Source organism: Marmota marmota, unplaced genomic scaffold (genome assembly GCF_001458135.2).
Source record: "Marmota marmota marmota unplaced genomic scaffold, marMar, whole genome shotgun sequence".
Taxonomy (NCBI): Eukaryota; Metazoa; Chordata; class Mammalia; order Rodentia; family Sciuridae; genus Marmota; species Marmota marmota.
This window is the reverse complement of record NW_025999871.1, coordinates 1,226,548-1,251,823: the sequence shown is the minus strand read 5'-3', so window position 1 is coordinate 1,251,823 and position 25,276 is coordinate 1,226,548. Positions and strand designations below refer to the sequence as shown.

Below are 25,276 nucleotides of genomic sequence, written 5' to 3'. Positions count from 1 at the left end.
CCCGGGGGAGCTGCGGAGCGCCGCGAGGTCCCGGGCGACGGCCGAGGGCTGGTCTGTGCCCATCCTGACCCTGGCGCGAAAGGCCACCGGGAACTTGTCGGCGAGCTGCGGGAGCGCGCTGCGTGCGGCTGCGGGGCTGAGCGGCGGGAACGGCGGCGGGGACGGCGCGGTGCGCGCAGGTACGCTCTACCGGGGGGCGCCCCTGTGGTGCTGTTGCCGCGCTGCGCGTGGGTAGCTGGTCCCTGAGGCTCCGGGTCGCGGTGGGGTCCGGGCTGGCAAGGGTGTACGTCCAGTTCAGCTAGTCAGACGAGTTGTCAACACAAACAACCTGTTACACGCCTCGCTGCTCGCCGGCGGTCTTTACGCTGCACTGCTGAAACGGGATTCGGCCATGGGATTGGACAGCCTGAAGTTGGGCCACGGCCATTCGTCATTTTGCAGTAGTAATTGTACGCTCCAGAACAGCAGCACTTTTCTCACAGATTTGACTGTAGATAAGAAAAGATACGGATTTAGATTTAAGTAATCCGTATTAACTTTTGAATACTTAAGTATCGTAGGGCGCGGTGGCGCACGCCTGTAATCTCAGCGATTTGGGAGGCGGAGGCAGGAGGATGGCAAATCTGAGGGCAGTCTCAGCAATTTAAGGAGGCTCTGAGCAATTTTCCGAAACCCTGTCTCAAAATTAAAAAAGGGTTGGGAGTGTTGCTCAATGGTAAAGCGTCTCTGGGTTCAATCCCCAGTACAAAAAAATAAAAACAAGAATCGAACACAATACCATTCTCTTGCTGTTAAAACTCAGAATCCAGTGGGTCTCCCACCTTCCTCCCGCGGGTGTTGAAAGAGCAAATGTGACTCACAGTGGAGTAAGAACAATAAAGTCGGGAGACAGTAGGTTTTGGTTCTCCTCAGGCACTGCCACTAACGGGAGAGGCCATCACCCCTCACACTTACAGTTTCCAGACTGTAAAAATGGGGATTTTTTTTTTTTTTAATCACCCAATGAGCTCTTGAAATCCATTTAAACAGCCGGGCATGGTGGCGCATGCCTGTAATCCCAGCCGGGATCCAAAGTTCAAGACCAACCTCAGCAATTTAGTGAGGCCCTAAACAATTTAGGGAGACTCTGTCTCAAAATAAAAAGGACTGGGGATGTGGCTCAGTGGTAAAGCGCTCCTGGGTTCAATCTCCAGTACAGAAAGAAAGAAATCCATTTAAACCCTTGTAATCTAATGTTTCAGCATGTCTATGAGAAGAAAGGAAACATTAAATGATTATGATATTAAGATTTGACCTAGTCCTATAAGCCAAATATTTAGAGCTGTGCTATCCAATACAGTAATCATTAGACCTGAGTGATATTTAAATGTAAAATTAATTAAGATTCTATTAAAATTGAATTTCTTGCTTGGCATGATGATGCTTGCCTATAATCCCAGCAACTAGGGAGACTGAGGCAGGAAGACACAAGTCGCAGACCAGCCTTAGAAACTTGGTGAGACCCTGTGTCAAAAAATAAAGGACTGGAATATAACTCAGTGGTACAGCACCCCTGGGTTAAAAGAATATATATTGAATTCCTTCTTCTTCTTCTTCTTCTTCTTTTTTTTTTTTTTGTTGTTGTTGTTTTGTTTTCATTTGTTATTTTATTTCCACATTTCTATATGTTACACACACTGGCCTGAAATTCACCATCCTTCTGCCTCGGCTTCCTGAGTAATAGGAACAACAAGCATATGCCACTATGCCTGGCTGATTTTTTTAATTGAATTTAAAAATTGAAATTGAATACATTTGGCAGTCCTATACATGGGTTCTGCATTCATGAATTCAACCAACTGCAGATGAAAAGTGAAGTATTCAGGGGAAAAATTGTGTCTGTGCTGAACATGTACTGATTTTCTTGTCATTTCCTAAACTATCATATGGAAGCTATATGCAGAGTATTTACATTGTTTTAGGTGTTATAAGTAATCTAAAGATGATTTAAATTATGCATAATTTTAGAGAAGGGACTTGAACATCTGTGGATTTTGGTATCTTGGGAATCCTGGAACCAATCCCCTTGTGGATAATGAGGGACACTATTTTATTGAATTTAACATTGAGTTCCTTAGTCACAGCAGCCACACTTTTAGTGCCTAGTAACTTGCATATGGCTATTGGATAGTGTATTGGATAGTGCAGTGTAGAACATTCACAATGGCTGTGGGGCAGAGCTGACTAAAGACTATAGTGCTTTCTAAGAAATACTGTAATGTGGGTTATGGATATATCTCAGTTGGTAAAGTGCTTGTCTCGCATGCACAAGGCCCTAGGTTCAATCCCCAGCACCAAAAAAAGAAAAAAAAAAATACTGTAAGGTGCCTTTGCGGTTTTTTGATTCACTTCTACCCACTGGTACATCTGTCGATGTCAGATTCAGGCAGTGCAAAGTAGGACTACAAAGTAAGGAAAGAGCCTGCTCAATCCAGGACTCCACTGCCCTCTAAGATGACCCCTTTCTGGAGACTTTTCCACATGTAAGTGAAAATTTGATTGTACAACAGTCTTTAGAGTCAAGACACAGGATCTCCTGGAAACCTCTTAGCTCAGATAACAAAGTAAGCAAATATAGTCATGCAGCCCTTAACAATGAGGATACATTTTAAGAAGTGCATTGTTAGGCACTTGCATCATTGTGTGAACATAATGTGTACTTACAGAAACCAGGGTGGTCTAGCATACTATGCACCTAGGCTACATGGTATAGCCAATTGTTCCTAAGCTGCAAACCTGTATGGCATGATATTGTACTGAATACAGTAGGAGCTGTAACACAGTGGTTTTTGTGTATCTAAACACATCTAAAGTACTGTAAAATAAAATATAAAAGGTAAAAATTGTATACCTGTATAGGACACTTAACTATGAATGGAGCTTACAAGCTTGGAAATTGCTCTGAGTTAGGCGTGAGTGAGTAATGAGTGATGAAAACTGAGGACATTACTATATGTTCCTGTAAACTTTATAAACACTGTATACTTGTACTGTACTGTGGGAGGCCAACCTTACTTGTGACTGAGTTACACTCCCCAGCTGGGTGCTGAGGTGCTCAGTCACAGAAATGGGTGTGTCTTGCTACAGCCCCATGGGTGAAGCTATGCTCACCTGTTCCTTTGTAATATAACCCCTTGCCCTGTTTAGGATAGAATCTTCCATGGAAGTGCCTTGTGTGTGTCCGCTCCTCTTACTGTGCCCTTGGGTGTGGCCTACCCAGGTATCAGTCAACCTGCTGACAGTGGACATCATGAAGATAGACTCAGCCCCTGAAACCTGACCCCTTGCCTCATTTGAATAGCTTCTCCTCAATAAAAGGGGTCAGCGCGTGCTCTCGCTCTCTCTCTTTCTGCGGACCCTTAAGGTCAGAGGAGCCGTCACAGCAACCCCAAAGAAAAAGGTATTTGTGTCTCTTGTGTGGTTATTTTGTGCAGCCCAGTTAGCCCAGTTTAACTAGAGTGACCCCTGAGCCTTTTAGTCGCGAGAACAGAAACCTGGCAATTGGCGCCCCACGTTGGGCGCCAAATTCCACCATGCGACCAGCGCACTGGTTTCATTAAAGAAGTTCTTGGCATAAAAGTTAGCTAGTGAGATCGAAATAAAACACACAGACTCAGTTACCTTTTTCTATGACCATGTCCGAGACGGCTTTCCCTCTGACTCATATCTCGAACCACCCAGTAGGGCAGCAGGGATTACTCAGGGCTAGCAGGAGAGAGAGAGAGAGCACGCCAGGGAGTAGCCTTTTATTGGGGAACAAGAAATTCAGGGGAGAATTCCATCCAATGAAGGTTGAGGGGGGCAGCACTCCAAGGTCAGGGTCAGTGATTGGCCCCAGGGTAAGTGGTCAAGTCACACCCCCACACGGACAGGCTCTCGCACCAGGAGAGGGTCGGGAAAGCTCCGACACAGTTTAGCCAGAGCGCCTCAGACCCAAACCAGGAGTTGCCCAGTCACGTGTGAGAATGGCTCCCCACACTGCACTAAGTTTACAAAAATTTTTTTTCTTTCCTCAGTAATAAATGAACCTTAGCTTACTATAACTTTTTTGGCTTAATAAACTTTAATTTTTTTTTACTATGTGATTCTCATAATAACACATTACATAGCTGTGCAGAAATATTTTCTTTATATCCTTTATCTGTTTTTGAAATTTTTAATATTGATTGATTGATTGATTGATTTTGCAGTGCTAGGGATCAAACCCCAGGGCCTTGCATGTGCTAGGCAAGTGCTCTACCACTGAGTTACATCCCCAGCTCTATTTTTGTTTTTATTGATTTTTTGCTGGGTATATGTATTGATGGATTTATTTTGCTGTGCTAGTGATGAAATCCAGTACTTTGTATATGCTAGGGAAGTGCACTACCACTAAGCTACATCCCCAGCCCTATCTTTATTTTTATTTATTTTTTTACTTTTTAAGCTTTTTTGTTAAAACCTAAGGTTCATAGAAAATAGAGTGGTAATTACCAGAGCCAGGGATGAGAGAGGGTGATAGAAAGAGAAAGGTTAATGGATATGGGGTGCATTTTGATAGGAGGAAAAACTACTAATGTTCTGTAGTACACTAGGATAACTATGATTGGTAATTATTGATTTCTTTCTTTCTTTCTTTTTTGTCTTTCTTTCTGTCTTTCTTTCTTTCTTGGTGGTGATACTAAGGATTGAACCCAGGGCCTTATACATGTCAAGCAAACACTCTACCACTGAGCTACATCCCCTGCCTGATTGGCAACAATTGATTGAATGTTCCATAATGGCTAACAGAAATTTGGAATTTTCTCAACACAGGGAACTAATACTATCTGAGGTGCTAGATATGCCAATACCTTGGACTGGCCATTACTTTGTATATATGTATTGAAAAGTCACACTATATCCCCATAAATATGTGTAATTACTATATGTCAATTAAAAATGAAGATATGCTGGGTGCATGGTGGCCTGTAATCCCAGCAGCTTGGGAAGCTGAGGTAGGAGGATCACAAGTTCAAAGCCAGCCTCAGCAAAAAGCAAGGCGCTAAGCAACTCAGTGAGATCCTGTCTCTAAATAAAATACAAAAAAGGGCTGGGGATGTGGCTCAGTGATCAAGTGCCCCTGAGTTCAGTCTCCGGTACAAAAAAAAAGAAAAAGATATAAAATACAATAGGGTACAGTGGCATATGCCTGTAATCCCAACAACTTGGGAGACTGAGGCAGGGGGGTCACAAGTTCGAAGCCAGACTGAGAAATAAAAATAAAAAGGGCTGGGGGTGTAATTCAGTAGTAGAGCACCCCTGAGTTCAATTCTCAATACCATAAAATAAAATAAAATACACACATAACTTAGGCCTATGCAAGGTCAAGATCATCATACCACTTCTTCCACCTCCCAATCTTATCCCACTGACACGTTTTTCAGGGGTGGGAACACACTTGGAACTGTCATCTCCTATGATAGCAATATGCCTTCTTCTAGAACACCCCCAAAAGGACTTGTCTGAGGTTAGTGTTTTACAGTTAACTTTTTTAAACAGAGTAAACATTAAAATAATAAAAAGCTAGTATAATAAATACATAAACCATTAATGTCATTTATTATCACTATCAAATATTATAGTATTACAGTATCAAATATTATAGTATTACAGTTATAGTACATAACTGTATGTGCTGTACTTTTATATAACTGGAAGCACAGGAGGTCGTTTACACCAGTATCACCACAAATATGAGGTGTGCATTGGTCTGTCATTGACTAAAAGAAACATCATTTCACCATGCCTGACTATAATAAACATGAGCTGTTTATTGATAAATAAAATAAGCCAGTGCCTAGCAAGAATAATAAGTAATCAATATTTGATGAATAAATACATATTTGAAAAATTTCGGGTTTTCCACTTAGGATAATGTCATAAAAATAGCCAACATTTGCCAGGCAGCTGGGACTCAGGAGGCTAGATTAGGAGGATCACAGTTCAAGGCCAGCCTAGGCAATTTAGCAAGAATCTCTCTCAAAACAAAGGGCCGGGACTCACTGATAGCTCATTGTAGCTCATTGATAGAGCACTTGCCTAGCATGCATGAAGCCCTGGGTTTGATCCCCAGTACTGCCAAAAAACAATAGCTGGCCATATAACCCCAGCAAGTTTGAGGCAAGAGGATTTCAAGTTTGAAATCAGCCTCAGCAAGGTCCTAAGCAACTTAGTGAGACTCTACATGTACTATCTTTTTTTTCTGGTATTGAGGCAGGAGGACTGCAGATTCCAAGCCAACTTCATCAATTTAGCAAGGCCCTAAGCAATTTAGCAATTTAGTACATGTACTATCTGTACATGGACCATCTATTTAATCTTCACAGTAATCCTTGAAGGTAGCAGGACTGGCTTCATGGGTGTGCAGTCAATTCAGTCTAATCAGTGTGGTTCAAAGAGCCAGTCAAAACTGCCCCATGCTTGAAATTCTTAATTTTTTTTCTTTGTCTCATAAGTGAAGTCTGTTGGGACCAAGGAGCACATGAAGGGGCCTTGGAGCCAGGCTCCAGGGGGGGTCTCACCTTCTACTTCCTCCCTGGTGCTATGGCTCACTCTGGAAGCCTTGGGGTTTCTCTCTACCCTCCTTAACCCCACGCAACCACAGGTAGTTAAGGTCAGAACCCTCTGAATCTCAGGGCAAGGCAGCATATTAGGCAGGCATGTAGGCGGGGGCCTCCTACCCACACCCTCTTTGCAGCAAAGTTGCAATCCATTAGGATTAGGGAAAAGGAGATTGACTTCTGTACTTTGGTCCAGGCCCTGGTCCAAAATTTTGCACTGATCTTGACAAATTGTGTGGGTAACATCATTATTCCATTTTACAAAGAAGGAAACTTGAATCAGGACAGTGTATCTTTTGAGCCTATTCTCAGCTTCTCTTTTTAAATAACTTTATATATAAAATGTCATAATAGGGACTATGTAGATTATTTTTTAATTAGTCAGTTTAAAGAAAGTAGTAAGTGCTAGGCTTGGTGGCACATACCTGTAATCTGAGCAACTCAGGAGGCTGAGGCAAGAGGATTGCAAATTCCAAGCCAACTACAGCAATTTAACGAGGCCCTAAGCAGTTTAGCAAGAAGACAGTTTCCTCAAGAGACAGAAATGCATGTAGTTAAAACTGTCCTATCTTGGGGTGGGGATGTGGCTCAAGCAGTAGCACACTCGCCTGGCATGCGTGCGGACCAGGTTCGATCCTCAGCACCACATACAGACAAAGATGTTGTGTCTGCCAAAAACTAAAAAAATAAATATTAAAAATTCTCTCTCTCTCTCTCTCTCAAAAAAAAAACAAAAAACAAAAAACAAAACTGTCCTATCTTAAAATAAAATATAAAAAGAAATCAGAATGTGGCTTAGTAGTTAAGCATCGCTGAGTTCAACCACTGTAATTTTCATTGTGTGTGTGTTTGTGTGTTTGTTTTTGTTTTGTTTTGTTTTGTTTTAACTGGGACATGAACCCAGGGGTGCCCTACCACTATGGTAGGTCTCCAGCACTATTTATTATAATAAATAAATAATGAACTGCTGTGCTCAATCTGGCCAAAATTATGAACATGACTTCCAAAGGACTGAAATTCAAATAACTATAGGGATGAGCAGTGTGGCTGGTCCCAAAAGGTCACCAGGAACTGAAGCCATCAGGTGGGACAAGAAGGAAATGGGTCCTGCACAGCACATTCTGCAGAGGCCTCCGAGAAGTAAATTGGAAGAAAGAGTATTCCACTTGATCCAGGACCAGGGCCACAGCTGGCTAATCCAAGTAATAAGGACAGTAAGAGTTTTCAGAGAGCAGTTTAGGAGTGGAGATGGTTGAATGTGAGTAGCACCCCTGCCAGATAACATTTTTTCAGAAGCAATTTTAAAGGACTCTTGGATAATGCTTTGAATGCTTGTTTTAAAATGTTATCCAAAAGGCTGGGTATGGTGCTTGCCTGTAATCCCAGTGACTCAGGTGGTTGAGGCAGGAAGATTGCAAGTTTGAAGCCAGCCTCAGCTACTTAGTGAGGCCCTGTCTCAAAATTTAAAAAAATAAAAATAAAAAGGGCTGTAAGTGTAACTCAATGATAAAGCATCCTTGAGTTAAATCCCCAGTTCAAAAAAAAAAAAAACAGTTAAAGTTATCCAATGTGGGATCTGGGCCCCACAGGGATTGTGTTGTCCACAGTTATTCTGTATTTTTGGGGGGGTGGGGGCGGAGGGGGCTGTTGTTAAAGAAATACACATAGTTTTTAAAAAAAAAAAAATCCAAACACATAAAAGAACATTCAACATATTATATTCCTTCGCCAAAACTGCCTTCAGCACTATTGTTTCTTTCCAAGTGTCTTTGCATATAGCCTGAGTACTTTCTTCTCCCAACACACTAATTTCATACAAACAGGATGAGACCTCCTAAAGGATGAGTAATGTTTTATGCGTACATACTCATATGAATGTGCTCATGTGAGAAGTCATTAACAAAACAAAAACTAAAAACATAACATTAGTTAGCTGTATATTTCTCATTAGGTTGGTAGTACATATCATGCTTTTTTCTGTTACCTTCCATGACAAATTTTATTTTCCATGTGTCAAAAGGCCCCTGCATAATTGATGCAGCTCCTTCCAAAGTGAAGCACACTTTTTCCCTTTCCTCTTGGCAAACTCCTTAAGTTAGCCACAGAGATAAGTGAAATCTAGGCAAGTACAGAAATGTTTTATTATCAATTCCTTACACAATAACACCACTGTATTAAAAGATTATGCAAGACACCAAAGGGTTACTCACAACTCAAAAAAGTTTATAAAGAATTTGTTACCAAAATCTCAGTCCTTGTCTCTGATGCCAATCCAATAATAAGGAGATCATTTTGAGAAAAAAAGAAAAAGGTTTATTGCTTTGCTAGCAAAGAAGAAGCACAGCCCTGTCCCAGAGGCTGTGATTCTGCACATCAAGGAGCAGGAGACTTTTAAGAGGTGAATCAAAGGCTACATTCCACCTGTTCTCTGTTGGAGTTGTAATTTACTTAGGAGATAGTCATTTCTGAGATCTGGTGCCATCCCCAAAGTCTGGATTACTTCATTCCTATGGTGGATGTATGCTCAAGGACAGATAAATCTCCCTAGGGTGGGGAAGAAAGGTAATCCTGTTTCCCCTGAGATTAGGGACAGAGAGATTAGGGAGGAGCAGGGAAAGAGGGAGAGAAAGAAACATGTCCATTTTAAAAATAAATTGCAGTGACAGAGCAGCAAGGTATATTCAAAGGATAACATGGACCACTGTAAGAAATTCCATCACTTTTCTGTAACAGAAACCAACGAAAAGAATCTCTAAAATTCCTTGAGATTGGACATGTTTTTTTCTAATTCAGTCTTTCTTCAGATTTACTCCTTTAGATGACAGGCCTGGACCCTGTAAAATAGTCAAGATTGATATCCCCGATCAGATCATTTATTTGGTAATTCAAAAAGTGTAGAGCTTTGTGATGTTCTGTAAATTGCATTGTGTGTGTGTTTGTGTGTTTGTTTTTGTTTTGTTTTAACTAGGACATGAACCCAGGGGTGCCCTACCACTATGGTAGGTCTCCAGCACTATTTATTTATTTAAATTTTGAGACAGGGTCTTGCTAAATTGCCTAGGCTGACCTTGAATTTTCAATCCTACTGCCTCAGCCTCTCAAATCCCTGGAATTACAGGTGTGAGCCACTACACACCCACCATTAAACTACTTTTTTTTTTTGGGGGGGGGCCCACCAGGGATTGAACTCAGGGGCCCACTTGAACACTGAGCCACATCTCCATCCCTATTTTGTATTTTATTTAAAGATAAGGTCTCCCTGAGTTGCTTAGTGCCTTGCTTTTGCTGAGGCTGGCTTTGAACTCCTGATCCTCCTGTCTTGGTCTCCCAAGCTTCTGAGATTACAGGCATGTGCCATCTCGCCCTAACCATTTAAACTACTTTTAAAGGAGTTTAGTTTGGCCAAGATCACAAATCTGGAAAATTTGAATGGCCAAAAGATTGTTCAAGTTCATATTTTTTTTTTCTTTTTGGGGGGCACTGAAGATTGAACCTGAGATACTGTACCATTGAACTACATTCCCAGCCCTTTTTATTTTCTATTTTGAGACAGGGTTTTGCTGAGTTGCTAAGGGTCTCACTAAATTGCTGAGGCTGACCTCAAACTTGCAATCCTCCTGCCTCAGTGACTCGGATCGCTGGGATTATACCTATGCTCTTAATTTCCATGATCCTCTATACTGAATAGAAATGGAAATTGGTACTGAAAAAACAAGGGATGTGTGAGGTGATTGCAAATACTGCTGTGCAGAAACAGTGGAAAAAGCTACTGCCACCCAGCTCCAACTGCCTGGGACACTGGTCTTATGTTTTTGTTCATGTGACTTCTTAAAAGACTCCATCTTTGAGAGCTGGGGGTATGGTTCCGCGGTAAAGTGCTTGCCTATCATGCACAAAACCCTGGGTTTAATCCCTAGAACCAGGGCAGTGGGGGGAGAACACTGCAGCTTTTACAGTTGACACATAAAATTCATCATATTTTGAAGTTATTCAGAAAACATTTTCTGCTTTATTGTAAATATTGACCTTTAAAAATAAAGCTGATACAGGTTTCCTTGAGTGAATCAATTGGTATATAAATACCTTAATGATTTGATAAGCACCGTTGTCCCTTTTTTTTTTTTTTTTTGGTGTAGGGGATTCAACCCAAGAGTGCTTATACACTGAGCCACATCCCTAGCCCTTTATTTATTTATTGAGACTGGGTCTCATTAAGTTGCTTAAGTCCTTGCTAACTTTCTAAAGCTGGCTTTGAAGTTGCCATCCTGCTGTCTCAGCCTTCCAAGTCACTGGGATTGTAGACCTGTACCATCATGCCTGGCTCCATCATCCATTTTCCCACTTATTCCTTGAACTTGAATTTCCATACTACTGCTGCAATAGAATTTTATCTTAATATACCAAGATTTATGATAGGTTGTCCAGCAATATTTGTAAAAAAATATTGCTGGATAACTTATCATAAATCTTGGCAAAAATATGTAAATAAGTCAAAATTTTATATATTTTTCTCATAACTAAAGCTTAAGTATATAAAGATTTTTGTCTCCTGGAATGAATTACCATTAAAGCTATTAGTGATGTTTCATTGATAAAAGGAATGTAATTTTTCTAAATTATTATTAAACATGAATAAATTTGTCTTTATATCTCCTAACAAGCTGAATAGTGCTGAATGATGTTGAATGGTGTTGATTTTTTCCTTAGTATGTATGATTGACTTACTGCTAAAATAGGATAGAATTCACCATCAAATTTAGACCTATTTTTTTGTTTCGTTTTTTATAGATGTGATCACTGAGATATCTGCTATACATAAATAAGAAATAGAAATGGAGTTTTGTTATAACAGTATTGCTCATCTTTGAACTCCTTCCAAGCTATATACTACATAGCATTGCTCTAATATCAAAAGTTATTTTTGCTCCTTTCAACAAAGAAAGCAAATAATTGAAAATTACCTGCCTTGCAAAAGTATGCAATCTGGATATATCCAAGAAATATCGCACCAGGCCTGGTGGTGCACACCCATAATCCCAGCGACTTGGGAGGTTGAAGCAAAGGATCACAAGTTCAAGACCAACCTTGGCATAATTTAGCAACACCCTGTCTCAGAAATGAAAAGAGGTATAGTTCAGTGGTAGACCTGGATTCAAAACCCCGAACGACCAAAAAAAAAAAAAAAAAAAATTCAACTTCTAGCAATATACCAAAAAAAAAAAAAAAAGCTCTTCTAAGACTTGTCAAATGATAATTAGGCACCCTGTTTAACCCAGAATACTCTGGATGGTTGTGGACATGTAAATATTGCTTATTTCATTACACTTTTGCCAGTGGAATATATTTTGATGAACAGTTTTTTAGCTTATTGTACCTTAAATCCATTTTCATCGAAAACTTGAAGCTATAGTTTTGGCTCAATTTGTGGAAAACGTCAATCAAGTTAATGACACATCATAGAGATACATATAGAACTGACTAAAACTTAAATAATAGTCTCCCCTTATGCACAGTTTCACTTTGTGACTTCAGTTACCTGCAATCAACTGTGGTCTGAAAATATTAAATGGAAAATTACAAAACTAGATACTTTATAAATTTTAAATAACTTATTACAGTTTATTATTATAATTATTCTATTTCTTACTGTGCCTGCTTTATACATTAAACTATCATAGGTATGTATGTATAAGAAAAAACATAGTATGTATAGGGTTTGGTACTATTGAGGTTTCAGACATCCTTGGAACATCTTGGATCATATGTCTCACAGATAAGGAGGGACATTGTATTTGTGGGAAGTACATTAAGCAATAAGAGATTGGAAATTCTTCACATTTTTTTGGTGACTTGATTAATCATCAAAGGAGGCTTCACCTCCTTTTAGTATGGGAGATATTCTGCACCTTAGGTCACTGCATAAAGGCAAGTTATGGGATGGGAAATGAATTGCCTTTCTATAAAATGAGAAGGGGAAGAAACTGCCTGTGAAACCTGAGGATATGGAAATTGAGTTCCTTAAAATATCGGGGTATGACCAGTCCTTGGCAAGACTTACCCTATATGTATCTGATATGAAAACTACTAGCTTATAGAACTGGGATTGGTGTCTTTAATTTAAAAGATAAATCTTTACAAACTGTTTCTGTGATAATTGATGGTTTCTCCCTTCTCTTGAAGAGATTTTACAATTTTTATTTCCTTTTCCATTTCTAATCATCACTTCATTAAATTTTTTTTAAATTTATAAATTTAATAAACAAGGTTCTCTAAAAATTTAAACATAATTATACCACCCATATCCAAATGCTTTACTTAACCTATGTTTTCCTCTTCACAACCAAGATAAAATGATTATACTGTCTTTCCCAGCAGCTCTCTCCCTATCTTCTTGGGTTTTGCAGATATAGAGTCCCAAATATCACCCTATTTTCTTAAGACCTTCATTAAAGTTCAGTCATAACAGCATCATTTTTTTTAGATTTAAATAGTTTTACTTATAGCTATACAAAAGAGTTTGTGTACATGTGTATACATGTTCTTTTAACTATATGTCCATATTAATGCAGTATCTGGAGTATACAGGGCAAACAATTCTGTACAACAAGCAATTCACAAAGAAATGCTAGGAGGCAATGAACTTATGAAAAAGGGCTTAACCTCAGTAGTAATCAGCTGCAAACTGAAACAATACCATATCCTCTTCCCCACCACCACCCCGCGCGCCTCAGCCAAACTGGGAAAGTGAAAACATTGAATGATGGCATAGGTGCGGTGAAAGGGGTTCTTCGGCCCCCAGGGAGAGCCCCCTTCGCACCTGAGTTTAGTTTTCCTGATGGGGCTCTGAATTTCGGATCTAAATTTTTTATTTCTGGCATGGCAGTTTTCTAGGTTGCGAGAGCATTTGGTAGGCACTTGTCATAGATGTTGGTATGTAGCTGATTTGATTTTGACATTTTAGAAAATATATATTTAGCTGTAGATTGACACTATGTATGTTATGTATGCGGTGCTGAGGATCGAACCCAGTGCCTCACACATGCTAGGCAAGCACTCTACCACTGAGCCACAGTCCCAGCTCTGATTCTGACATTTTTTTATCTCCCTCTCCACAAAAATTGTGTTTAAAACTGAGAACTGCCCACTAGTTGTGGAAGAAAGTTCGTTGACAGGAATTTGAGTCAGGAACTGGGGGAAAGAATGCTTCCCTACTGCGACCCAGCCCACACCACCGAACAAAAGAACCCCGGGAGCAGCCTGTGTGGCTTGGAGTCTGCCGGATCCTGGCCGCCATACGGCGCGCATGCGTCGCCCAGTCCCCTTGAGCTGAATTTTTCCAATAGCAATACTCACAGAACAGTCGCTTTCCCAGCAACACCTCTAGCTTGGGGCAGGGCTTCCTGGAGTTTGCACCCTTTCATTGGTTGGAAATGGAATAAGGAGAGACCAATTGCCGTGAGTCTTGGTAGAGCTGTCGCCCTAGCAACGCGCGGAGCCCCCTGGGAGAGGCTTCTGAAGTAGGAAGCCCTACCTTTCTTCTGACCTAAGGCCCAGGCGGTGCAGGTGGGACTCTGGCCTCTAGAAATCAGTGACCCGATGACTGCGAACCCCAGTTACCTGCAACTCGGCACGTTCGCACCCTGAGCATACCGTCTGACTCCCTGCTTTGTTTGTCTTCCCTCCATTATCCAGCCTCAAATCCCCCATTCCTGGAACACACACAGTCCACTCACGAAGCTTTCCCTGCTTGTGCCCCACAGCTTCCAAGGGCCAGATGATGGAGGAGCGTGCCAACTTGATGCACATGATGAAACTCAGCATCAAGGTCTTGCTCCAGTCTGCTCTGAGCCTGGGTCGCAGCCTGGATGCGGACCATGCCCCCTTGCAGCAATTTTTTGTAGTGATGGAACACTGCCTCAAACATGGGCTGAAAGGTGAGCCTGAGGGGGCGTTCGGGAGTGTGGAAATGTGGGTTAGGTGTTTCCTCATCATTTTTCACCAGTGCCCAACATTGTTCTTAGTGAAGGGATAACAGCAGAATACAGAAGAACTTCCTGCCCTCGAGAAGCAGCATTCTTTCTAGAGCAGTGCTGTCTAAAAGAAATGTTCTGTAAGCCACATAGGCATTTTAAAATTTTATGCTAGGCACGTTTAAAAGTAAAAAGAAACAGCTAAAACTAATGTCAGTAGTGCATTTTGTTGAACCCTGTAATATCCACAGTGTTATCATGTTGACACATAATCATTATTTTGAAGCCTTATTAATGTCATATTTTGCATTCTTTATCCTACGGCTTAAAATAAGTCCATTGTGTATTACACTTATAGCACATCTCAATTCAGTTCCTCAATTTTACTTAGCCATGCTGCAAGTGCTCACTCTGTAGGTAGCATATGTGGCTAGTGATTGCTTTGGACAGCAAAATTCTAGAGGATAAGAAGATAGTAAATGTTTAAACAGTTACAGAATGCTATAAATTCAAGAAAGTAGAATCAAGGAAGGAAACTTTCAGCTACTGTGGAGAAGTTAAACAGTCCTACAAAGATTTGAGGCAAGAACATTCCTAGCACAGGAGAAAAAAACAACAATACCACCAACAACATGTAGAGCTCCTGAATGTGACCAACCTTGGTTTGAGGAAAACTGATAATTGAAGCATGCTGAGAGGGAAACTGAAACGAGATGAGGTCAGGGAAGTGAGAAGGGGTTGAATAACGTATGCCTTTAGAGGTCATGATAAGGAGTTTGATTTAATTCTATGTGTATTTGGGGGATTTTAAACAAGGAAGAAACATGATCTAACTTGTATTTTTAAAAGAACTTCTAGCTATGTATATTCAAAACAGACTGGAAGAGTGGGAAGGTAATGATATGAAGATTAAGGAGACCAACAATTATTACAGCAGTTTGGGTTTTTAAAAAAAAAAAAAGCAGAAGAAGAAAAAGATTGAATCAGAAGGATTAAGCAGTGAAGCTCTGCAACTTTCTATTACCTTTTGGGAGAAGAAATTTTGCAACCTGTTCTTATGAATAACGCTTTTGTTTTCCCTTTTAGTTAAGAAGAGTTTTATTGGCCAAAATAAATCTTTCTTTGGTCCTTTGGAGCTGGTGGAGAAACTTTGTCCAGAAGCATCAGATATAGCTACTAGTGTCAGAAATCTGCCAGAATTAAAGTGAGTGAGAAATAGTTTTACTAATTTGATATTTAAAAAAAAAAAAAAAATCTCCCTTCTGTTTACCCATTTCTCAGTTCCTTGCTAATGAAACTTTTTCTAATTTGAAACAAATTATAGCATTAACCACATTCAATTTAGACTTTTAAGCTCTGTTGCTCATTATGTACATGATCTTCAGCAAGATTTGCACCTTTCTGAGCCTCAGTTTCCTTTTCTTTAACATGAGGACAGTGATTCCTATTTGCTGTGCAAGTCAAATAGGTTATGAAGACATTGTCAACCAAAGAACAGGAGGAAAAGGAATTGTTACTCTCCTAGAATCTATTTTAAATATATTTGAGCAGTTTGAATAATACAATTCAGGCCATATTTTAGATTCCAGGACAAGGGGCATTTGTGAACAGGCTGGGACCAACAGATTATTATGTAATGACTAGCTATGCCCTTGGGACTACTATACATAGGCTTAAGATCAAAAACTAGGCAAAACACACACAATGCATTGTCATGGAATCTGGCATTTAGAAGGGACCTTAGGGATTTTTACACTGATGTAAAACTTGTCTTTTTTTTTTTTTTTTTTTTANAACATCTTTGTTTGTATGTGGTGCTAAGGATCGAACCCGGGCCGCACGCATGCCAGGCGAGCACGCTACCGCTTGAGCCACATCCCCAGCCCTAAAACTTGTCTTTTAAGCCTTTTTTTGACACTTCTGTGGAACCAGCCTATGCCATTTTCAGTAATAATAACAGCTGCCACCCTAAGGATCTGCTACATGCTACATTGTACTGAGGACATTTCATTGTCTAATTCTGCATACCCATCTTCTAGGATAGCTGTTGACATCCCCATTTGCTAGTGTGGAAACTGAGACTTAGAGCGTTTAAGTGACTTGTCCATTGTTCCTTGGCAAGGGAGTGGTGCAGCCAGGAGGATCAGTTGAATTCTAAATCATTTAAGTTCCACTAAACTTCATTGCTGCTGAGCCCTGTGCATTCTTCTTAAGATTGGACTTAAGCCTTCTGTCCCTATCCCTAGTTCAACCTTCTGGCCTATACCACATAAGTTTTAAAGTTTTTGCAGACCCTGCTTTTCAAGTGTTTGTTTGATGACTCTCCCACCATATGTTGAAAATAGAATCCAGGGCCTCACACCCCCCAACCCTAAGGCATTTCTGAAGTCTTATTTTACTTAGAGCATACTCTCACCCAAATTTACCACATCTGTTTCCTTGTTAATTCTGTGGTTGTTAAATAAGCCACAAGCTTATGTATTTCCAAAAAAGATATATAACAGTTCCCCACCTTTTAGAAGGAGGAGCCGTGTTGAGGGCTGTTTTATTTCATAAAGAGCTCCAATGTTTTTACTATTTTATTAAATATTAACAAAAGTTCTAAAATTACTACAGTATTTACAAAGTATTATGGCTTATGTTTTTTGTTTTTGTTTTTTAGGGGTGTGGAGGATTGTTTAAGGTAGTTTGAAACTTATAGGATGAATTTTGCATCCTAGGAGGAATCTCTAGTTTAATACCCCTATCCAATTGACATAAAATATCCCCCCACCTTTTTTTTTGTACCAGAGATTAAACCTGGTGGCACTTAACCAATGAGCCACATCCCCAGCCCTTTTTTGTATTTTATTTAGAGACAGGGTGTCACTGAGTTGCTTAGAACCTTGCTAAATTGCTGAGGCTGGCTTTGAACTCACTATCCTGCCTCAGCCTCCCGAGCTGGTGGGAGTACAGGCATGCACCACCACACCTGGCATAAACTATCTTTTATAGCATGACCTAATATCCAAAATTCTTATTTGTTTTCACCATGGTTTAATTATTGAACATAACTATATATGATAAAAACCACTTGCTCATATTGGCATTTAAACCTAGACAAGCCTTTTCTCTTTTATGAAAATTAAAAATAACTTTTTTTTCCTAAGTGCTAATTTTTCATTGAGACATAAAAACAAGGCAAAGAAAAATTAAAATTTCAAAACTTTCACCTTCCTACTAGCTAGGTAAAAACTTTGGGACTGGGGAGTGTAGCTCAGTGATAAGAGCAGGTGTTTAAATGCACAGGGCCATGGGTTCCATCCCCAACACAACAATAACAAAGATAATAAAAAACAGAAAATGTTATTAATGTCTTGGTCAGTATCCTTCCAGGTCCTTTTAGTGTATAATTAGCCAAATAGATTTTATACTTTTTTGATTGTCCCAACCCTCACATAGCATCATATTGCACTCATTCTTGTGGAGGATAGCTTGGTACTATCCACCAGAATTACAAATACATCTACCCATTGACCCAGCAATTTCATTTCTAGGCATATTATCCTACAGATGTAATGTGAAAATGACACAGAGTCAGACCTGATGGCACACACTACCTGAGAGACTGAGGCAGGAAGATAACTTGAGCCAAGAAGTGCCAGACCATCTTAGCAACAGAGAAAAAAAAAGAGAGAGAGAGAGGGAGAGATGCATATAGTATATAGAATTATATTTGACAGTAGATTAGAACCAGCTTATTTTTTAAAAAAAAAGCTAGCTGGGCACAGTGGCAAATGCCTGTAATCTCAGCAGTTCTAGAGGCTGAGGCAGGAGGAGGATTGAGAGTTCAAAGCCAGTCTCAGCAAATTAACAAGGCCCTAAGCAACTCAGTAAGAACCTATATTTAAATAAAATGTAAAAAAGTGCTGGGGATGTAGCTCAGTAGTTGAGTGTCCCTGGGTTCAATGCCCTGTATCAAAAAAAAAAAAAACTAAGTAAACAATGGTGCAGTCTAATAATAAAACACTAAAGGTATAGAAAATTGAGTTAAATCATCTGTGTACTAATATGGGAAGATTTTCAAGATGACAGATAGTCAATGAAATAAGCAAGTTGCAGAACAGCTAATTAGTTTTTTGTTTTTTTTTTTAAGGAGGACAATAAGAGTTCGTGTACTTATTTTCATATGCATAAAATGCTGATATAGGTACCCTATAAATATATGTAATTATTATGTCATTTAACGATATTAATTAAAAAGATGTGAATGAATATTTGATATGGAAAGAAGTTAAAAATCAAATGAAAAAAAACTACAAAACTGTATGTACAGTTCAATACTGACCATTTTTTTTTAATATATTTTAGTTGTAGGGTGCTGGGGTTGTGGCTCAGTGGTAGAGCACTTGCCTAGTATTTGTGAAGCACTGATTTCAATCCCCGGCACCACATAAAATATAAGCACAAATAAATAAAGGTATTGTGTCCATCTACAACTAAAAAAATGTTTTAAAAAATTATATATATTAGTTATAAATGGACACAATACCTTTATTATATTTATTTATTTTTATGTGGTGCTCAGAATCGACCTAGTACCGCGTGAGAGGCAAATGTTCTACCACTGAAGTCAAACCTGGTAGCACACACTACTCAGCCCACAATACTGACTTTTTTTTTTGAGACAGGGTCTCCCTAAATTGCCAAAACTTGTAATCCCTCTGCTTCAGCCTCCAAGTAGTTGTGATTGTAGACATGTGCCACCAAGCCTGGCTCAAAGCCTTTTTTATTGATGAAATTAGATTAACTTTTCTGAGCCTGGCTTCTGAAATGTAGACTGCATTTGACCTTTGTAGCAAGGTCTTTGGGCCTAAGACCTTCCTTTTATGCAGATTATTGATTACCTTCACTACTTTCTTTGATGTTACAAATGCAGTTGCTGTGCTTAGAAACAATCTTTTTTTCTTTAAGTGGTTTTAGATCTACAATAGGAAGGCATTTTTTCTTTTAATTTTTAATGCAGGCCTTTTCCAAGTGCATCTTTGTGCAGTTGGGGACCAGCTGGGAAACAGTGTAAATTACTTAATACTACTGAAAATATATGTTTAAAATTGGGTTAAGCCACCCAGTAATCTCAGCAACTCAGGAGCCTGAGGCAGGAGGATCCAAGGTGGAGGCCAGCTTGCACAGTTTAGTGAGGCTGTAAGCAACTTAACAAGACCCTGTCTCAAAATAAAAAATAAGAGCTGGGGATGTAGTTCAGTGACAAAGTATCCCTGGGTTCAATCCCCAGTGCCAAGGGCTGGTGATATAGCTCAGTTGTAGAGTGCCTGCCTTGCATGCACAAGGCCCTGGGTTCAACCCCCAGCAGCCCACACAAAACAAACAATCCCCAATGCCAAAAAAATAAGCAAAATAAATAAAAATGGTTAAGAAGATAAATTTTATATTGCGTGTATTTTACTACAATTAAAAATAAAACAAAATTGCTCCTTTGAGCCAATGCCTTAGAAAACTTATGAGACATCAGCACTTTAACATGCATGATGATCAGTCTTTTGAAAAAAATTTTTCCTATACAAATCTAACCTAACATTTTCTGGCTTTCCATGAAATTTTATCTTGTTTTATTCTAGAAATTGTATTTTTTTGGCTTTAAGATATTTTCCTTTTATTGAAATATATCATGCCCATGGTATAAAATTTAAATAATACACAAAGGTATTACGCAGTGGGCCTTTTTCTCTGCATGCCCAAATGATGCACATCCCTCCTTCCACCCTAAAGCACCTGTTCACACTGTTCTGTGCATTCAAGAGCGCAATCATGTATATCACTCTGGCTTAACTGAAGATTGGTTTTGGGGGGTTTGGTTTGGTTTGGTTTTTCTGTATGTTGTTATGGTTATGACACAACAGTTTGGTTCTGTTTGAATTCTAGGACAGCTGTGGGAAGAGGCAGAGCTTGGCTTTATCTTGCTCTCATGCAAAAGAAACTGGCAGATTATCTGAAAGTACTTATAGACAATAAACATCTCTTAAGGTATTTCATCATCTATCTTTGCTTATCTTTTGCTTTGTAAATAATTAGAGCATAGTTCTGTAGGTCATTTTGAATTAAAATATGAGTATATAATGTTTTATTGAAATTATCATCTTAAATATTTCTTCTGTGGCATAGTTTTAAAATAGCAATGTTTCTCTTTTGAGCACTGATATCTGAAAGTCATTATGAGTGAATATTCACATGACTTCATTTTGAAAAATTTTGAATATAATTCTTTAAAAGTACCAATATCTAAGATTTGATAACTGACAAACTATTCCAGTTTCTATGAAATGGTATTTATTACATTGAATGATAACAAGAAAGAAATGAGTTTAAAACTAGTGGGCAATTTTTTTTTTTTTTTTAGTTGTAGATAGATACAATATCTTTATTTTATTTACTTATTTTTTATGTGGTGCTGAGAATCAAACCCAGTGCCTTACACATGCGAGGCAAGCACTCTAACACTGAGCTACAACCCCAGCCCACAGTGGGCAATTTTAAAAGTATAAAATCCTGCTTTTTGTAACAGAACACATCTATATTACCTAGTTCAGGATTCCATATCCAGTTTATAAAATTTTATGTCTTTTATCATTAGTAAAAACTTAATTTGCCTATCACTGAAATTTATAACTGGCTGATTTTTTATATTTGTATCTATATAAGTAAGTAGTCATTTAAAAGGAATTTTCTCTAGACTACAAGAATTTACAACTCAGGAATCACTTTGGAGTTAATTCTTTTAGGGAGTGAGATTAAAGTATTTTTTACAGTGTGGTCTAAACCCCAAAATTTTCAGTGTTTTTAAGTCACAGCCTATTATTGAACATCTTTTTATGTGATAAATACTTATTTCAAATATTTCATATACATTGTACTCTGAATATAATTATACTGAGTAAATTGAGCTACAGATTTTGTTCTAATATGCTAATTCTTAAGACATTAAGTTCTGAATGCACATATGTATGTGTACACACACACACACACACACACACAGAATTGCCTGGGTGCCAGTGGATTTGATAAATTAGTAAATCATTAGTGATAAGAATCAATAGCAAAGGGGATGGAGCCCCACTGTAAATGACTGAGATGACTAGGCGGTAAGGAAGTTTTTACAGCACAGATCGCTCAGTGGGACACAGGAAGAGGAAAGGGTTTTATTCTTGGATGTGGGGAGGCTATGGATTCCTATTTCCTGTTTATCAAGAGCATAAATGTAGAAATAGTTCATATCATTGCAAATGGGGAACTAATGTAGAGTAGGAGAGGCAGAGTGATGCTCAGGAACGCAGTGTTCAAGAGATAATGAGAAGGACTGGGGTTCAAGATCTGAATGGAGGAATTAGCCTTAAACAGAAAGAGGGAAGAGCCCATCCTAAACCACAGGAAGAGGAAAGGATGGAGAATATATCAGTCAGCTTTCCATCACTATAACAAATACCTAAAATTGGGCACAATGGGGCACACCTGTAATCCCAGCAATTTATGAGCCTGAGGAAGGAGGATCACAAGTTCAGGGCCAGTCTCAGCATTTTTTTTTTAATATTTATTTTTTAGTTATAAGTGGACACAATATATTTATTTTATTTTTATATGGTGCTGAGGATCGAACCTAGGGCCTCACACATGCTAGGTGAGCGCTCTCTTTGAGCCACAACCCCAGCCCCAGTCTCAGCATTTTATCAAGACCCTCAGCAACTTAGCAAAACCCTGTCTTCAAAATAAAAATAAATTTTTTTTAAAAAAAGGACTAAGGATGTAGCTTAGCAGTAAAGCACTTCTGAGTTCAATTCCCAATCAGAAGGGGGGAAAAAAAAAAAAACCCTGAGAGAATCATCTTAGAAGAAGTTAATTTTGGCTTATAATTTTTTAGAGGTTTCAACTCTAAAAAAAATCAGTTGACCCTGTTGCTTTGGGTCTCTGGCAAGGCAACAGGAACATGTTGCAGAATAAAAACCACTCACCTCCTGGACAGGAAACAAAAGAGAGAAGAAACCAAGATCCCAATATTCCCTTCTCAGGCACATCTGTCATGACCTAAAGATCTCTCATTCAGCCCTACCTCTTAAAGGTTCCACCACCTCCCAATAGCATCAATCCTTTACCACACAGATCTTTAGGAGATACTTAATATCCAAATAGTAGCAGAGAAGGAATAGTAGTACTTGACATAGTGGAAATAAATGAAAAGAACTTGCCACCATGTAGCTACTGGCTCCTGGATGAGGTCAGTAGCTAGCCTATCCGCTAACAGTTAAAAAAGCAGAGCAGGTTGTGGTGAAGGAGTCTAAAAGTTATTTCTGAGCATCTCCTTTGTCATGTCAATTTCTTTTAGTGAGTTCTATGAACCTGAGGCATTGATGATGGAGGAAGAAGGGATGGTGATTGTTGGTCTGCTGGTGGGACTCAATGTTCTTGATGCCAATCTCTGCTTAAAAGGAGAAGACTTGGATTCTCAGGTAAAATGGGATTTTGGCTCTAGATGAATGAATTAGCCCTGGAATTTTACATGGAATGTGCAAACATGTACTGAATCTAAAACGGGACAGAGGTCAAAAGCCTTTTGGTGGAAAACTGAGCAAAGTGCTGTGCTGTGGCAGAGAGGAAAGTAGTGGGGAAAGCAACTCACAGAAGGTGATGGACAGAGGCACACCAGAAAGCCTAGTATGTTCTTCATACCGGAATAGAGTTTGCCCAGTGAGGTAAAGGTTTTGGAAACTGGCAGGTTATTAGGCCATTAGTGTCACATTAAAGGGTTTAGTTCTTGCCCTTTAAACCTAGGAAAGTGCTGGAGGTTTTTAAGCACTGTACTAAAATGACCAGGCCTGGATTTGAGAAAGATTGATCTAGTAGCCATTCAGGCCATGCATGAGTTAGAAGTGGCCTAGAGTAGACATAGCAAAAACATTGAGAAGACTAGTCCAAAAGTTCCAGAAGGTTGGATGAGAAATGGGAAAATAGAGTCAGGTTGATAAAATGGGACACAAATTAGAGTAAGCAGTAAAGTATAAGCCAGATGGAGTGGTATGTGCCTGTACTTTCAGCTGCTGGGGAGGCTTATGCAGGAAGATCACAAGTTCAAGGCCAGCCTCAGCAATTTTTCTTCTTTTTCCTGATTTTGGGGTGTTTTTTTTTTTTTAGAACTTTATAGTTACTTTATAGTAGTTGGCTTCATCCCAGCAAACATTATGTGCATGGAAATCTATTTTAGTTCATGATTCCCTACCTTTTCCCTCCATTCTTCCTCCCCTCTCCCATCAGCCTCAGCAATTTAGCAGTATCTTCAGCAACTTAGTAAGACCCTGTCTTAAAACAGAATATTTAAAAAGGGCTAGAGATGCGGACTGGGGTTGTGGCTCAGTGGTAGAGCACTTGCCTTGCACATGTGAGGCACTGAGTTTGATTCTCAGCACCACATAAAAATNCTCTACCACTAAGCCACAACCCCAGCACTTGGTGTTTTGTTGTTGTTGTTTTTGTTTTTGCTTTTAAATATTTATTTTTTAGTTGTAGATGGACACAATATCTTTATTTTATTTATTTTTATATGGTTCTGAGGATCAAACCCAGGGTCTCACACATGCTAGGTGAGCAATCTACCGCTGAGCCACAACCCCAGCCCTCATTCAGATCTTTTAGACTAGAGTTGTATGACAACTTTCTGTTGCAGCTTTTTAAAATCTCACTGTCCTCATCTATAATACTGTGCACTTGTTAAATATTGATCACACTTGGTACAGATTGAACTTTGAGAATAGGGCTTTGTTTTCTAATCCATTAATTTCTATTTTTACTATTAATTAGTTCTTTCTCATTCTATCATTGTATTTTCCAGCTGATTTATATATGTTTTTATGATTTCATTTTTTATTACAAAAGAAATCCATGCTTGCTGAAAAAAACTTGGGCAGTATATAAGAATATAGAGTAAAAAGTGAAGTTTGAATCCCCTTCTCTTCCCTCTCAGTCCTCTCTTCTCCACAAGTTGTGGTAAAGATTTGGGGAGAAATCTTTCACAGCCTTTTCTCTTTATTTATGTATCCAAAGGTTTTGTTTTAAATTAAATCTTCTAGTGTTATTGTGTAAGAAATCAACAGACATGAAAACTATCACAGTTACTGTATCTCTCACAGTTAGGGGTTGAATGGGGTCAGGTAGGTGGTTCTTGTTCAAGAGCACATGTGGTACAGTCAGATGGTAGCTGGGGCCAGAATTACCTGGGGCTTGCTCTCTGCTGTGTCTGTCCTCTAACTGAGCAAACTGAAAAGAGCTGGGGATGGAACAGCAAGGGCTTCTTAGGCATTACTATCTGTGTGTAGTCTTTCCAGGTGGTATCGAGCCTTTTCACTTTTTACATGAAAGCTCAGAATTTCAGTGGCATATATTCTAAGAGAAATAGACAGATAGAAACTGTATTGTCTATTTTAACTGAGCTAAAGGAGTCATACAGCATCATTTCTACTGCATTTTATCAAGACGGGCACTAAGAGCTGGGTACAGTAGCTCACACTTAGAATCCCAGCAGCTCTGGAGGCTGAGGCACTAAGCAACTCGCAAGATCCTGTTTCTAAATAAAATATTAAAAGGGCTGGGTATGTGAAGTACCCCTGGTTTCAGTCCCCAGTACCAAAAAAAAAAAAAAAAAAA

The 25,276-nt window shown here is 39.2% G+C and overlaps 1 protein-coding gene across 8 annotated transcripts in view; it reads left to right on the top strand.

The window, feature by feature from the left end:
* The window catches only part of Rufy1 (RUN and FYVE domain containing 1), a 56,410-nt gene that overhangs the window by 722 nt on the left and 30,412 nt on the right, over window positions 1-25,276 (top strand). For 2 of the 8 annotated variants that reach the window (XM_048784771.1, XM_048784796.1), the window contains exons 1-5: window positions 14,124-14,247; window positions 14,381-14,554; window positions 15,677-15,794; window positions 20,513-20,614; window positions 22,965-23,088. In XM_048784771.1, coding sequence (XP_048640728.1) covers window positions 14,217-14,247; window positions 14,381-14,554; window positions 15,677-15,794; window positions 20,513-20,614; window positions 22,965-23,088 — 549 coding nt within the window. In that variant the 5' untranslated portion in view covers window positions 14,124-14,216. Of the gene's footprint in view, window positions 180-227; window positions 505-14,123; window positions 14,248-14,380; window positions 14,555-15,676; window positions 15,795-20,512; window positions 20,615-22,964; window positions 23,089-25,276 lie in introns of those variants that run through there. The other 6 variants (XM_015506413.1, XM_048784813.1, XM_048784782.1 and 3 more) reach the window with 6 other exon arrangements.